This window comes from Dipteris shenzhenensis, chromosome 11 (assembly GCF_047967505.1).
Source record: "Dipteris shenzhenensis isolate YYH24624 ecotype China chromosome 11, Dip_SZ_1.0, whole genome shotgun sequence".
In the NCBI taxonomy this organism is placed as follows: Eukaryota; Viridiplantae; Streptophyta; class Polypodiopsida; order Gleicheniales; family Dipteridaceae; genus Dipteris; species Dipteris shenzhenensis.
The window spans coordinates 16,513,530-16,529,583 of NC_141606.1; the positions used below are offsets into that span (position 1 = coordinate 16,513,530).

A 16,054-nucleotide genomic window follows, 5' to 3' on the forward strand; every position below is an offset into this window, starting at 1 on the left:
GGGATGGTTTCGGACCACTATCCAGCTTCCTCTCCTACCCAGACCAAAGATGCTTGGCAGCCTTCATTCATGACACCATCCATTGCAAGGAGTCCGTAGGCAAGATCAGGGCACACAGCCAGACTCCTCTTAGAGCATGATCACTGAGTTTTTCCAGCCAGATAGCACCGACCAACAAGACTCACGGAGACACCGGAAGCGAGGACAGAACCAGAGATATGACAGACTCGCCAGTGGACTAAGGGACAGATCATAGTGGGGGACCTTCCCTCCATGCTCACTAGATCGGAGACACGACCCACAGGGGTGACAATGGTGCTTGTTTGTAGTGAGGCCATAGGCGAGAGACCACTGCAGGTCACACATGTCGACAACCCGCCAACGTTCCATCATAGGTATGCCTCCACATCAGCCTCAAATGGCGACGCTCCCCCCCCTCAAGATTAACGCCTCACCTCAGAGAACTTCTTTATGTATTGGTACCTTTATGATCGTGTTTTTTGTACTCGTATAGGTGTTGATGCCCATTGCTCCACCCCTCAGATCATCGTATCGAATGTCTTTTAGTCTCATAGACTCTTTTGGTCTTTCAAATACTTTTAACAAACTCTCTCTCTCTCTCTCTCTCCCCCCCCCCCCGAAGACTTTTGGTCTTCCGAGTATGCAAAACAAATTGAGGATGGCAATGTGGAATTGTAATGGCACCCTTTGGTCCAACCCAGGAGGGTTCTTGGAGACATACAGTAACAGAGATATGGTCTTCTACACCAAGACACATGAGAGCCCAGAGAGAGGGCTACCCACAGTGACAGGATACACATGGGAGTCTGCTCATAGGAGGGGCCCGAGGAGGGATAGTGGGGTACGAGGATCTAGAGGTGTGGCTGTTCTCTTCAGATCACATCTAAGGCCACTCCTCTCTATGATACTAAGGGAAGAACACACACGGCACATGTGCATTCGTATTCAATTACCAGACACACGGCTGATCTTCATTGCAATATGTTACTTTTCCCCAGACACATCATCCTATGCGCGAGAGGTCACCACTAACATGCATAGCCCATATGAGACTATCCATGCTGACATCATAGAGTTCTCCAGACACGGGGACACTCTCCTCCTTGGTGACTTCAATGCACGTACTGGGAACAGACAGGTGGGGCTGTTAGATTTCGATGAGGACTCCCTCATTGTACCGAAGATGGATGCAACAGATATGGGGATCGTGAGGCAATCAGCAAATGCAGATGCGCTAGTGACAACATATGGGAGGCATCTACTAGAGTTGGGGGCTATACATGACCTCATCATATACAGAGGTCTCCGTAGATGGCCATCATCTGGAGGGCTCACTTGTTTCCCACATGAGGGGGGATTAGTACGGTGGACTACCTACTCAGTCCACTAGCCTTTGCCCCTCGGATACATGATTTTACTATACCTCCTCTTCCACTTGGAGCCGACCACTCATATCTTACCTTCTGCATATTGATCACCACGCCAACCATGAGGAGGGCCCTCCCGCCACCCCCTCGCGCTGAGATCCATTTTGACCGTGCTCTTGACTCGGTGTACGTGAGCCACTTGGCTTTTGAGCTTCCAGTACTACTTGGAGAGGGGATGGACCTCGCACATGCATCAAACACCCTTATCTCAGTGATACAGGATGTTGCCACTAGATCCTTTTCCACGACACGATCTACGTGTTTTCTAGATGGGAAGATGCTCCAAAACCCTAGTTCGATGATGAGTGCAGAGAGATGAGAGCCCACCTACAAGTGAGCAAGCACTGGGACACTTGACTTCACCAGAGGCACAATAGATCTCATGCCAAGTGACACGGTGTAAGAAGCGGACCTTCCTCATGCACAGAATGGATGAGGTGGTCAGCTCCTTTTGCATAGGAGACCCTACTTCGAGATGGGGGCTCTTGTCGGAGGGGAAGTCCCCTATCCCCATTACAGATCCAACAGTATGGCACACATATGCATGCTCTCTATATGATGTCCCAAGTCGAGCACCACCTGATATGTCCTTTATGCCTAGACCCACTACATGTCATATGTTCACTGCGCAGAATGTACGAGTTGCCCTTCTCCGTCTTCATAACCAGAGATCACCAGATCATGAGGGACTACACACTGAGCATTTTGCACATGGACAAGAGATCCTGACCCCGATCCTAGCATAGTTGTTCAACCATGCTGTATGCCATGGCTTCCCACCTACCTAAAGCACCACCACCATAGTACCGATACACAAGCAAGGGATCCCATGGACACTAGGAACTACCGCACTCTTAGCAGCCACACAAAGGGTTACGAGCAGCGTGCACTTAGGCAGGCGGGCTTTCAAAGACAGCACTCCACCCTAGACCACATTTTCACCCTAAGGGCCATTATTGAGGAGGCGAAGTCGAGGCATCAGAAAGTCTACACTTGTTTCGTAGACTTTCGTAAGGCATTTGATACTGTCCCACGCTCTTGCCTCATCAGGAGGTTACAAGAGTTGCAGCTCCCAGATATCATGATATGGGGGGTCATGAGTTTGTATGAGTCCATCGGAGGGAGGGTACGTGCCCCACGAGGCCTATCATACTGGGTTGAGAGCACTATTGTAGTAAAACAAGGCTACCCCTATCACCTACTCTTTTCGGGCTCTATATTGATGAGATCACTTCTTTTGTTGATCGCCTGGGTGGAGAGGGTTCGCTTTTGGCTGACCTGATGGTGTAGATACTGTTGTACGCCAATGACATAGTCCTCATACTTCCTCAGCAGAGGGACTGCAGAAACATCTAGAGGCTCTGGAGATGTTCTGCAGAGAGAGAGAGATTTGGTTGTTAACCTTCGAGAAACCAAGGTTATGATCTTCAACACCTCACGAGCAATGTCCCATCAACATAGCTTCACATACCATGACAAGCCTATGGAGATAGTGCAATCTTACACATATTTGGAGCTAGTGTTCACTGGGCCAGGTTTCACGATGATCCATGCAAGTACGGCACGACTAACACGAGGATGGGACGCTCTGACCCGACTAGAGAGGCGATGTTTTCAGGCACACTTCCAAGACCCTCCGACGAAGGGTTGGCTTTTTGACACGCTGGTGAGACCGACTGCCATGTATGCAGCACCCTTCTGAGGGAGTGATATTTCAGCAATAGAGTCGAGGAGATTTGAGAGGCTACCCCCACTAGATTTACAGGCAGAGGTCGCCATGACCCCTCTCCAGGTTGATGCCATCTTTCAGACAGTGATGTTTCTCCACAGAGTCTGGGCCTTACCCTATTTGGAGATTACCGAGACTAGTATTAGAGTCCTCCAGACGACTAGCAAAGAGCAGTGTTAATACAGCATGGTATGCACGGATATCCACATGGTTTGGTAGTCACGACATTTAGATGGACAGACTTCCCCCTTTTAGTATAGTTTAGATGCACCACCTGAAATGATCCCATGAGATGAGATCAACCGTATCATACGGTTGAACCTCCTCTAGCTCCATACATCTAGGGCTTGGGGAGGAGAGGAGTTCTCCACCAAGATCCAGTTCTACCATGACCACTTCCTGAGGGTATCAAAGCACAGTATTGCCATCAAACCTCAGTATCTCGAGGACAAGAGAGTCTCACAAGCACTAAGGGTTGCCATCGGTCTCATCACATCAGCTGCGGATTGAGGCAGGGAGAGTTGCACGCATATCCAGAGAGCAGAGGACTTGCACACTATGCCAGATGGAGGAGATCGAGACAAAGGAGCATTTTCTATGTGTCTGCCCAGTCTAATATGAGATACGAGGACGATACCATTGCCTCTTTCAGGAGGGGCATGGCTTTGGTCCACTTACACTGCTGATTCATTTTCACGATCAGGTCTGTGTTGGGCTCTACCTGATTGAGATGTGTCGGCGGAGAGACACATTGATGTGGCAGATCAGAGAGCAACAGAGATTGATGCCACAGGTCACAGACTTATGTTACAAACTTCTATGCATCTGAGTCAGCTATCGGTGAGGCTGAGGGAGAGGAGCTTGAGGAGATGAGAGCATCATGGATTAGCAGTAGGAGAGTCCACCACGATGCTACCAGACAAGGGACACACTCCACGTGCGATATGGATAGAGACCAAATCGAGGTTTCAGTATATCTCATATCTCAATCCTTCTTAGAGGTGACCGTCACAGGCGAGGCATCACCCTTGACATAGCCCACCGGATCTAGAGATCGAGGGCACGATGCCCTCCCCCACGTCACGAGACAGCTCGACAAACAGATACGAGAGCTCCTCACATCTCATCAGAGAGCCACTAGGTTACCTAGATATACGAAACCTGAGCATGTATGAGGAGCTCTGAACACCTAATACTTCTCTGTTATTTAGCTTTCGCTGCTCTCATATTTCGAAACTTGATTCATTAGTTTAGCACTTTAGCTTTTTAGCATTCAGCAAGGGTCTTAGTGAACCCTTTGCTTCAGCCCTCAGTGGCTTGTATGAGTTACCTTTTTGGCATGTACTTTGTCTCATAGGCCCACAAGGCCTCTTGCAAACGTTAATACATCTCTCTCTCTCTCTCTCTCTCTCTCTCTCTCTCATACACACACACACTCTCTTACAATCGGATAGGATAGAATGTCAGCCGATAGTGACGCATATTTTATGCCATGCGGACAATTCCTCAACTACACCCACATGCTTGTTATAAATGGCATGAAACAATGGACGTGTTAATGTTTAAAAATGACCAATAATATTGTGATCAACTAGCTTGAATGCAATATGATGTACAATATATAATGTAGAATAAGAGGGCAAGTGGCTCATGGTTAGGTGGCAAGCTTTCCCTTGTGGCCACCCTGCCATGTGTGCCTTTTGTTGGGTGGATACATGCATGCGTATGTGTTGTTGTTGTTGTTATTGGGGGGGGGCGCAATTGAGTGTATTCCCAAAGCAAATAATAGCTTTTTAGGATGAGGTGGCAAGCATCTTTGCACCAAATTCCAACCCTCGACCCGTCCACATGGTCCTTATCTTACATGTGGGATGTTGGATTTACGTGAAAAATGGAGGCTCAAGGTTGTCGCACCTAACTAAGGGTATTTCATCCATATGCTCACATGGAAGCTGCCCCCCAAGCTCATGCATATAGGATGCCATTTATTGATGGAGCTAAGCTCTTCCATTCAAAGCCATACATTTCATTCCTCACATGTTATACTATTTCGCTCTTCCCCAACTTGCCCATGGTGACTTTCCCAACCCCCTTGTCCCTCTCCCTCCCATGGTCCCTCTCTTCTTTGTAGTGCTCATTCCACGTGTACAATTTTGCCACATAATAGACACTCTCTCCCCACTTCCACCCCTCCATTCCGCATTCCTCATGTATATTTCTCATCCCACTATGTGCATTGTGACTTACAAGAATGCAAATGTGGGCAATGCATGCAGAATTTTAACACTGGTTGGGCCCTCCAATGGGGGAAGAGCGCCCTCGTGAGAGTAGTTGTTGCTGTTTTTAACCTATAGGCAAGGTGGGAGAGAGACGGCGGATGAATGCAAGGTGATAGAAAGAATGCTACGTGAGATTCATGATGAAGGGGAAATACCCCTTCGTTAATGTCCCTTGAGATCACTTAGTTCCATCTACCCATTTAGATCTACCCTTAGCCTATGACCCATGCATCTAGCATTCAATGCACTCTAATGCACCCTTACCTTTCCTATTGCCCCTAGGACCTAGACACATGGGTGCACATCTTTATTATTAAATAAGTGTTACATGTCCAAATTTGGTGCCGTCTGAAGCAATGGCTCCAGCTCAAGGGGCCCTATCTACTCAAATGGTCCACCGCCATAACAATTCAGTTAGTGTCCATCATAAAATACAAGTACATGTCGCACCATCAAATCGGCGCATCATTGAAATAATGTTCTACTGTCTATAATTAACAAAATGTATATTTTCCTTGTCACGACACTCCCTCTTGCTTGAATGAGCATGAGTCCTCTTCTGGATTCTCTCTTGTATCTTTCTCTCTCTTTTACTTCTGCATTTGCATCGCCTCTTTATCATCTGTAAGTATCCTTCTCCTTGACAGTACACGATCTCTTCTAAATCAAAACTTCAATCGCATCTTCAAGTTGTGGTTCCTCTTGATGCTAAACGTCCAAAAATACAGAAGTATCAATGCAATGTCTCTTCAATATCTCTTTGTGCTCACATGAAGGACATTCTTCATGTGCTACTTAACTGAATCTCAACTCTTATGCTCGGAATCTCTCTTTTGAATACCATCCTGCTGAAATCTCTTTTTTATAACCTACTCAATAACCTGTACATATCCTCAACAAACTGATCGGTTGTAAAAAGATTCTCTCGCCCAAATGTGTTATTGAAGTAGGTAAACATTGACCATAGATGATTTCCAAATTAAGGACTGCTTAGTCTAATAAGTCTTTCCTTCTATAGATCATCAAACTCTTTTTCTAACTCTTCCATTTTCTATCCTATTCATCCTTTAAGAAGCTCTACATGGAGGAGAAAACCCTTCATTCTCTATCCATTCTCTACAATGAATATACCTATTCTCTATCCAGTCACAAATCCATACACCTACCAAAGGCGTTGATCATTCATTCTTGGTTCGATAGTCACCGTATATTTTGTATGAGGAGATAGAAGCCTCACCCTCCTGCTTGGATGCTTTAGCTTTCCCTTTCACAGAAATTGTTCTTGGCAATTTTAGCCAATAGAATAGGACATTTATGCCATGCATGCCCTGGCTTGTGTTTCTTTCATCTGAAACATTTACCTTAATCAGCCTCTCTTTTCTTCATTGGTCAAGGAAGGAAATGGCACCCATCCAAGACATGATTGGCTGTTTACATTTTGTATAACAGCCTTTCTCTTTCCCTTATTTAAGGATTTAAGAGGATTCCAACTTCCTCTCTGCTATGTCAACTAGTTTAGTGAGGTCTCTCACAGTGGTTGGGTTAAGCATTTCAACCTCATACCTCACTTTTGGGCTTACGGCTGCTAAATATTTCTTTCTTCTATAATCCTCACTCTCTTCGTGTAACTCTAAAGAGAGTTTCCAAAACCTAGCCATAAATTCAGCATTACTCTCATTGTCAAATTGCCTAAACCTTTCCAAACGGAGGTCAAGTCGTCTTAATGCCCCAAGGGCATGAAAGTGGCTATAAGATGCTCCACAAACTTAGCCCATTCAAGGGTAGGGTGTCTTCCTATTTGTATAAGCGACCACCACGTTAAAGCATCCTTTTGTAGATGCAATGTCGCAAGAGCAAGCTTCTCATGATTGGTCTTGTCTTGATGGGCAAAGTACGTCTCAAAATGGCAAATCCAATAGCTTCCTTTTTTTGTTCTTTGTTTGCACTCATTGATGTGATGACCCAGCTTTTGCATTTATCTTTCTTAAAAGGTTTTGTGGCATCTTTTTATCCTTCCCACCTGCATGTCTAAAATCACTGAAGAACCGCGACTATCATCATGTTTGGGCAGATATTACTTTTTGCCCTTATCCTTGGCTCAAAACAATTGCTCACCTATTACTTTTTGCCCTTATCCTTGACTGAAAATGCTTGCTTCCCGCTAAGAGAATGTGATCCCATATTCTTTCATCTCTGCTACTCTTGCAATAAGAGTGCTACTAACTCTTGAAAAGTGAGAGGACATGGATTTCCCCTCATAGAAAGACTGAGCGACCTGTTAAAAGAAAGATATGACTTCAATAAGGGAAAACCAGCTATGCATCTAGAATAACTTCTATACTCAAGGGTTGCTCACGCAATACTTGAATTTGAGTGACATGTTTCTACATGGAGTCCCCTTCATTCATGTGCACCCCATCAAGCTCCCTGCGCAAAAAATGAGACTCTAGCCTCATTGCGACCTTGCTACATGTCTCTTAGAATATCCCAAGCTGATTTTGAATACCGGCAGGACTGAATATGAGGAATTATGAACCTATTCACATCAATGGCAATGCTTGGACATCGTGAATATCCCACCTCCTCTGCTCAAGAGTAACAGCTACATGTGCTTGCACTGGCGCTTGACCAACTGGACCAACTTGTTGTTGCCCTTGTTGCCCCCCCATACGGCACCACCATGACCCTCCCCCCCCTTATGGAGGAGTGCCTGGCACAATCTCACTGGGATGAGCTTCATCACCTGTGACATAGTTCCATAAATTCTTGGCAACCAAAAGATTCCGCACCATAAAACTCCAGAGAGGAATAGTTGGTGCCATCCAACCTATCCTCTTGGGTAAGCATTTGAAAGACGTCAACCGGATTCTGATGTGCCATTGGAGCAAACAAAAGGAGGCAAAAAACTCAACTAAATTCATGTGCTGCGAACACTCTCGTCAAGCTATAGAAATCACTTCCAAAGCCAACACTTGGCTTGCACCTCAAATCTGCCAGAAAAGTCCCATGCTGGGATATGTACTGTAATCTCAAAGTTCTCTCTCAAAAATCAGCCAATGCTTGGCTCAACAAGGCATAAACCAATGGTATTAACCCAAGTGAATCTATGTTTGTACCTGTACAGCAAACCCCATTGGCACAAGGGCCAAAAAATGCGAGCAATGGAGAAGGAAAAGAACTCCAAATGGAAGCAAAACAAAACTGAAAGATTACTGGGCCAACCTCCAAGCAAATGGGCAAACAAATGCCTCTAAAAAGAGCCCAAACAAGGACTGAAAACCCCACAAACTATTAGAGCTTCCCTTGGAGTATTCTTGCCTTAGCAAGCAATAAATGACTGATTTTTATCTCTATTTTGTAAAAGACAGCAAGTTCCCCAACTGAGTGGACTGAAAATGCACCCCAAAGTGCAAAATATGATCTGTCTTTGCACAATACCGCCTAACACAGGTTCACAACAACTCAAAGAAGTCTCCAGAAGCCCAAAACAAACTTGGAAGTGACGGAACAGCTTCAAAACAGCAAAATAGACCTGAAATACACATCAAAATGCATGTCCAGCCCTCAATCAGTAGGTGCCAAGGCCTGTAGCAGCAGTTGCGTGCAAAAATTAGTCACAACCTCCAAGTTGAAATGCACACAAAAGCAGGTTGAAATGTTTCTAGCTTGCCCCACCCAAGTGCACACAAACGGTAGCCACCCAGCTGCAGTAGTCTTCCAAGAGCAAGGCGAGGTCACCAAGAGCCCAAGAGCAGGCCAAAAACAGGTGAGGACCGGCTTTGAAATCAGCTTCAGGCTGGTTGACTTGCCTCAAAATGGCCCCGAAAACAGGTGCCTTGGCTCCAGGACAAGTCGCCCCCCTCCAAATGTGCTCTTGCTGTTGGCTGAAGTCAAAAACAGCCTAATGGCTGCAAGTTTTTCGCAATGAAATCAAAGTTCTTTGCGACAAAATCGAAGCCCGGGGTGGGGGAAGCACCGGAAGTGATCTAGGGGCGAAGGACACTCTGCTCCAATACCAAATGTTGAAAATGGAAGCGAGAGAATGCGACAGACTAGAGCTGAAGCAAGCTGGAGCAACACAAATAAAGTGCAAAGCTAGGGTAGTCATAGAGACAAAACCCGGATGCACCCTAACTGGGATCAAAGGATATAAGGTGATAACTTCATCCACAAACTCAACCTCTAAGTAAGGTTAGGGTTAAAACCTTAATAAAGGAAAAAAGTGCCCCTAGCCCCTTATTGGCCACTACCTTAGGAGATTTTAAATATATCTAACACAAGTCATACCTTCTATTGATAGGAAACAACTTCTGAAGAGTAAGAGTAAAGAGATGAAAACTCCAAGGTGATACATGAAAAGCGTGTTGGATATTCTGAGTCTCATGTGTGTCTCTGCCCATATGTGTGTGTCCATGTGAACACCCCTTAGTGTGTGGATAGGATATGATGCCATGGGTCGGTGTCTTATCAAGTGTGTGATTATATGGGTTAGGAAGATAAGGCTTGCCTACAAAAGCATGTACTTGGTGAGGGTTCAATATCGATCCATCATTCATTGAGTCATGCAATCTTTGCGTACTTGATCTCCCTCTCCTCCATATTCTCTATTGATTACCTCTACTCTCGGGCAACCATGATTTCTATCTTGGTATCAGAGCCAGCTGCAGACCTTGTTTACACTATGCTACAGTAATCTCTAGCTATGTGCAGTTTCAGCACCAACTCCCTAGCTGTGGCTTGTTCTAACTAGTGGCGCTTCTGCAAATGTTGAAGGGTCTCGTTGTTCCATGCAGCTTCTATCAGATCATCATTTTTTGTCAGACAAGTTGTTGCTCACAAGCCGTCATCATTTCTGTTACAGCCGCTCTCAACCAGCATCATGGTTTGACGCTGAGACTCCAGCAAACACAACAGACCGCTTCATGTCTAGGCTATGCTACTGATGGTCTTGTCACTGTGTTTGGAGGCAAAATTTTGTCTCGACTATGTGACCCCTCGCCCTTGGTTACGACTGAGGAGTATCGCAAATGCATATGAGGAAAGAGGAAAAGAGAGGAGAAAGAAAAGTAAAGAGAGGAAGAGAGAGAAAGAGAGAGGAAAAGAGAGGAAAAGAGAGAAGTAAAGAGAGGAAAAGAGAGAAAGCATATGCTTATGCATGAGCATATGAGCATATGCTCATGCATAAGCATATGCATATGCAAATGCATATGCTTATGAAAAGAGAGAAAAGAGGATGAAAGAGAGGAAGAGAGGATGAAAGAGTGGAAAAAAAAGAGAGAAGAAAAGAGAAGTAAAGAGAGGAAAAGAGAGAAAGCATATGATTATGCATGAGCATATGAGCATATCCTCATGCATAAGCATATAAGCATAAGCCACCTTTGTATCAAAAGGTTTTTAAGATATTCAACAGGCTTCAGTAAATTATTGCAAACTCAACCTTTGGTTTCGATTACATATGTTACCTTCAAGAGGTTTTATACTGCAATCTTTTTTGGGATTCTTGGGAAAGCATCCAATGGCACTCTCATTCTAGTACAAACTCCTAATCGAAACCACCTCGCCATGGCCCTTCCAATACCTAGAACCTCGTGAGTCATCTCTTATCAAGTTCTCTGAAAGCGATTTCCCCACATGGAGAACCAAGATGCATTTACTCTTGATGCAGGAAGGACTATGGGAGATTGTCTCCAGCAATGAAAGGCTGTGGGACCAGAGTTTGAGCACCATAGTCAACCGGCAGTCGCCATCATCGGCCTTGGACTTGCAGATGCACTCATGCATCATGTCGACATCAAATCAGCAGCCAAGCAATTTTGGAACAAAGTTAGAAGGTATCTTTGGAAACGAAATCACTATTCCAAAGTATTTTTGAAGCTTAAATTTTTTGATCCTACAATGGAAAACAATGAAGAATTAAGTGACCATCTTGCAAAGTTCTACTCATTAGTTCAACAACTCACTAGCTTGAAGTGTGAGCTGATGATAAAGATAAAATGGCTGTTCTTACAAGAAGTATGCAAGATGTTACTCAACTCCAACCATCCCTCAAGGTACTACCAACAACAATCTAGGACATGATAGCACTAATTGTCAAAAAAGACGAGAGAATCAATTGACCATGAAAGTGTTTTCATTGGAGCACAAGGTGGAAGATTAATAAAACAATCCGATGTAGGTATTGCAAACACATAGGCCACAAAGAAGCAAATTGCTTTAAAAAACTTGAAAAGAGCAAGAAAATCACCATGTAAATCTTGTTGCTGAAGATGAGGAAGAGCCGACTGAAGAAGAGATCGATGCAATAGCCCATGTCTCTCCCAATGAGGGAGATTATTATTGAGCATTCTAGCTTTCCTACGTGTCGATAAGGATTCTTGCCCAGCATGTCCTCCAAAATGTTTGCAATAATTATGTGTACTTTTTTGCAAAAGGCTCCACAGTTATCTTTCATCCCTATTAGGAGCAAGGGCGGAACAAAGAGTTGTCATTACCGCTTCGATCACTAGAGCAAAGGAGGTGCACATGGCTAGATCACTCCCTTGCAACATGTGATGGAGTTGGAGGGGCTGCCACATGGGCAGCACCTCACAAGAAAAGAAAACCTTGTGCAGGAAAGATGGCAGGGGCATGTAGCCCCGGATCTGGCCTGGCAAGACAAAGCTTCATGGCAGGCGTACGGACTGCAACAAATCCCCATGAAAGGTGCGATGACTCAGCAGGATGTACAGGGCAGTACGGCGCAGGACACGTGGCTGCAAAGAGCCTAGCAGAGGGCAGAACCAGCAGGCCTGGTGGAGCAGCAAATTGGGCTGCCAGTGGGCAGTGGCATGCCTTATATAGGCTGGGCTCCTGCCTAGATTGGAGGGCCAAAAGTCCTAGAAGTGTGGGCCAAAGGGCCCTAGTTTTGTGAGCCCTTATAGGGCTGTTTTGGGGCAGACTGGTCGGCCCAAACAGACCAGCCAGTCGGCCCATTTAGGGCTGGCTGGTCGGTTTTCTCAGCAGGCCTTAGGGCCTATATAAGGAGAGGCTCTTGGCCTCATTTCATATCCAGCAAGTCAGCAAACAGAGGAGCAGCGGAAGCCTGATCTTTGGGCCTACATCCAGGAGGCAAAGCAGGGCCAAAGTTGCTGCAGACTGAGCTCACTTGGGGCTGAGCCTAGGCTGTCTACTAGGGCAGCAAGGTGCTGAGATCTTTGGACAGAAAGTCTACTTACGCTAGCATGCGAGCTCGAGTCTAGAGATAGCAGATAGGAGAAGGACCTTGTGGTTAGATCAGAGGACCACACCATTGGTGGGACTCTGGATCTATCTCTCTTGTATTGTGTCCATAGTTTTTGGACGGAAATATATATTTTGGTGGTTTCTCTATCTGGCTGGTTCATTGTCTATTGATGAGTCTGCACACCTATTTTATGCACTTTAAGTAAAGAAGTTTGTGATTCCACATCCCACACCGCACACTGTGTGAGCTCCTGGGCATTACTATAAGTCTTCCACTGCGTGTACCCTCTGTTGGGTATTTTCTAACATGTAAATCAATGATGATCTTGACTAAATTCAAGTGCTCTTTTCATAAACCGTTTCTCTATAAACTTATATAAACAATTTCACCATGTTGCTACACAAGTTGGACAACAACTGGTGTTCTGCTTCATATCCAACTAAGAGGCCTTAAAAGATCTATCCAGCAAATTTTTGTGTAACAATGCGAGTCAGGGAGCTGCACGATGCATTCCAGGTGATCTTGACAAATGATGTATTTTATCAGCATCACAAGAATAAGATTTTCTGCTGTCTGTGAATCATATATGAATCCCAATACTTTTCAAAAAGTCTAATTTTACTCTATTTTCTAGGAAAAGATACAGCCAGAGATGTATGGCTGATGTCGTCATAAAAGTGTTAAGTCAATATAGTCCAGGAAGGGGGTGGGGTTCGGGGTAGGCGTGGATAGGAGTTGGCCATAGGGAGATAGCATTTCATCTCGTGTAAATCTTAAGATCTCCATGTCTTCTGGGTCACATAAAGCCTTAATGTTCGAAATAATAATCGCTTCCTTTTTTTGCATGAGAGCGTTCAACACATTTTGAAACACTCTAAAATGCTCTCTTCACCCAACATCTTAGCTATAGATAAAACAAGGACATTCGCTTAGAAGACTACAGTTTTATGCACAGGACCTGCTGCTATATACAAATAAGCTGCTCCCTTTTCTGGCGCGATTAAGGATTCTTGTTGCAACCCATAAATTTTCCTTGAGAAAGAGGCTTTGTCACAATGTTAAGAGCGTACTTTCACCTGCAAGAGCAAGAAAAAAAACGAGAAGCACCACACCGCAAACCCAAAAGGGATTCCGGTCCTCCGGCATGTAGTCGATAATTTGTGGCTCAAGTTTTTCCCATAGTTGACTAGATATTTCCAGACCCCATTTCCACGCCTTCTCCAATGCCTCATGGCCTGCCCCAGGATCTTGTCCTGCTACGACACTGGCGTACGTTAGACTTTGGTTTAAGTAATCCTGGCCAACTTGAGAGGACCTCTGCAGACATTCAGCTGCAAGCTGCCAGAAATCCCCAGATCGATCTTGCTCTCCTGTTAACGGCGCAAGGAGAGATTCTTGGGGCTCAAAGATTCTCGGCTCGTACGTCATCTGTTTGGAATCCCAAACGTCAGCGTTTGCTCTGGCTTGCTCTTTTTCCCTGAGAGACTCATTTGGAATTCGACTCGACCTGTCCATGCTGCAAGCAAAACAAGTGACGTTACTGATTCGAACGAATGCAACGAAACGAACACACGAAGTCAAATGAATAGCTACCTTCAAAACGTAAAAGTTATCAGCGTTCGAAGAGTTCAACGAGTCGTAATCTTCACCAATCACCTAGATACTGTCATTGAAGAAATTGAAAAGCGCTCACACGACGATCAGCGAGACAATGGCAAGTTGTCCTGGAGGCAGGCAACAAATGCAAGGCCAATTCTAACGCTTGCGCATGCGTAGATGGAACAGAAAAGGTTTGAGATAACTATCGACAGACGCAGAAACCGGAAGCTATCTTTGGGCCGATGCAATGTCCACAGCTGCTGCCCTCAGAAAATGACACACACTATATAGGCGAGCTAACGGGTGAGCTTGCAGCATTTGCAACCGCTGGCAGAAGCAAGTCCAGCCCAGCGGAGCAAGGACCAAAATCTTCAAATTCGGGAGGGAATCAATCATACAGAGAGGAGTTGATCGCATGCAAAAGCAATGCTATATAAGAGCTATGCAACAGCCCAATTGGCAACAAAAACGTAAAAGATTTGAGGCGATGAGAACTCACCTGAAGTGCGAGAGGGGGGCTCGCTCAACGTCTAGCTGACTAGATCTGAGCGCACTGTGGCAGTAGATGAGATACTCTGTTTACAAAAGACAAGCAGGCACTGTTGTGACCTAGGGAATTCATGATCGAAAAGAATGTCTCATCTGCAAGAATTCAGATGATGGGCATGCGACACCAGCTTTGATGTGCGGACCAGGACAGCGTACTGGCACAAGCTCAAGCTCTTTGATCTGCAAACCAGTACGTCTGCTGGTTAGCCACACACTTTTTTGTGGTGGCTCAGAAGCAAAGAACTCTTCTTTGATTTGGAAACCAGTACAGCTACAGTAATTGAGATTGATCTCACACTAAGATCCCCACAGATTTGCTTCAAAATTTTGCCCTTGTGATGAATGAGCTCACGCCTGATGCACTAAGATCCCCAAATTATATTCAAAATCCCAAATCAGAACTGCTACAGCCGCACCTTGTGATGTGCTCACATCAGAAAATTTCCCAATGGTGATTATCCCCATCAGAACTGCTACAGTTGAACCTTCTGATGTGCTCTCATTAGAATTCAAATCCGATTAGAACTGCCCAACATCCGATCTAATAAGCCATATCCCAGAAAATCATCAGAACTCCCAACATTTTGCCAGAAACCATCCACCACCCAATACCCATAATCGCCAATAATTAAGCCCCTTCAATTCACAGATTATAACTGCCCAATATCCGATCTCATAGGCCATAGCCCAGAAATCATCAGAACTCACCACCCAATACCCAGAATAGCCAATAATTCATCAGTTCAAGTCCCTTCAATGTACAGATCAGAGTGCATAATCCTGTGCACACTCTAATCTATTCTGTGCACAATACTGTGCTTTTATTATACATGTGTCTTGAGAATCGGCGACCATTGTCGAGTTTGAACAAGCATAGATTACGTTGTCCGAGATTCACGTGACCTATTAACCAACGGCCCTTCTCCCCACCACTAGTTATTTGCCCTGCTCTCATCATGCATGCATGCTTGCTTCACACGCCACAACTTTGCTTCCCAACAACGCCAATGGGAGAATGAGCGTGCTTTGCTTTTCAGAATTCCTCCTTCAATTTCCTCCTTCAATGTCCACCACATCAACCGAGATAAAAAGGCGAGGGAATCTCAAATTCTCAAATTCCCATCTTTTCCCACCTGATTCCAGCCTTTCCACCTCTCCTAACATACACATTGGCTACCAAGGTTCTAGCTGAGATTAGAAAGGAAGTAATTTTTTGTATTTACAATAT

At 45.1% G+C, this 16,054-nt stretch overlaps 1 protein-coding gene across 5 annotated transcripts in view; it reads right to left on the minus strand.

Moving 5' to 3' along the window:
* The window catches only part of LOC147896684 (uncharacterized), a 29,778-nt gene extending 13,957 nt beyond the window's left edge, over positions 1-15,821 (minus strand). For 2 of the 5 annotated variants that reach the window (XM_087381695.1, XM_087381700.1), the window contains exons 1-2: positions 14,777-15,047; positions 13,749-14,194 (exon numbers count right to left, since the gene is read on the minus strand). In XM_087381695.1, the coding sequence (XP_087237821.1) occupies positions 13,749-14,193 (445 nt within the window). In that variant the 5' untranslated portion in view covers position 14,194; positions 14,777-15,047. Of the gene's footprint in view, positions 1-13,748; positions 14,195-14,271; positions 14,403-14,776; positions 15,048-15,242 lie in introns of those variants that run through there. The other 3 variants (XM_087381696.1, XM_087381697.1, XM_087381699.1) reach the window with 3 other exon arrangements.
* Positions 15,822-16,054: the final 233 nt, after the last annotated feature.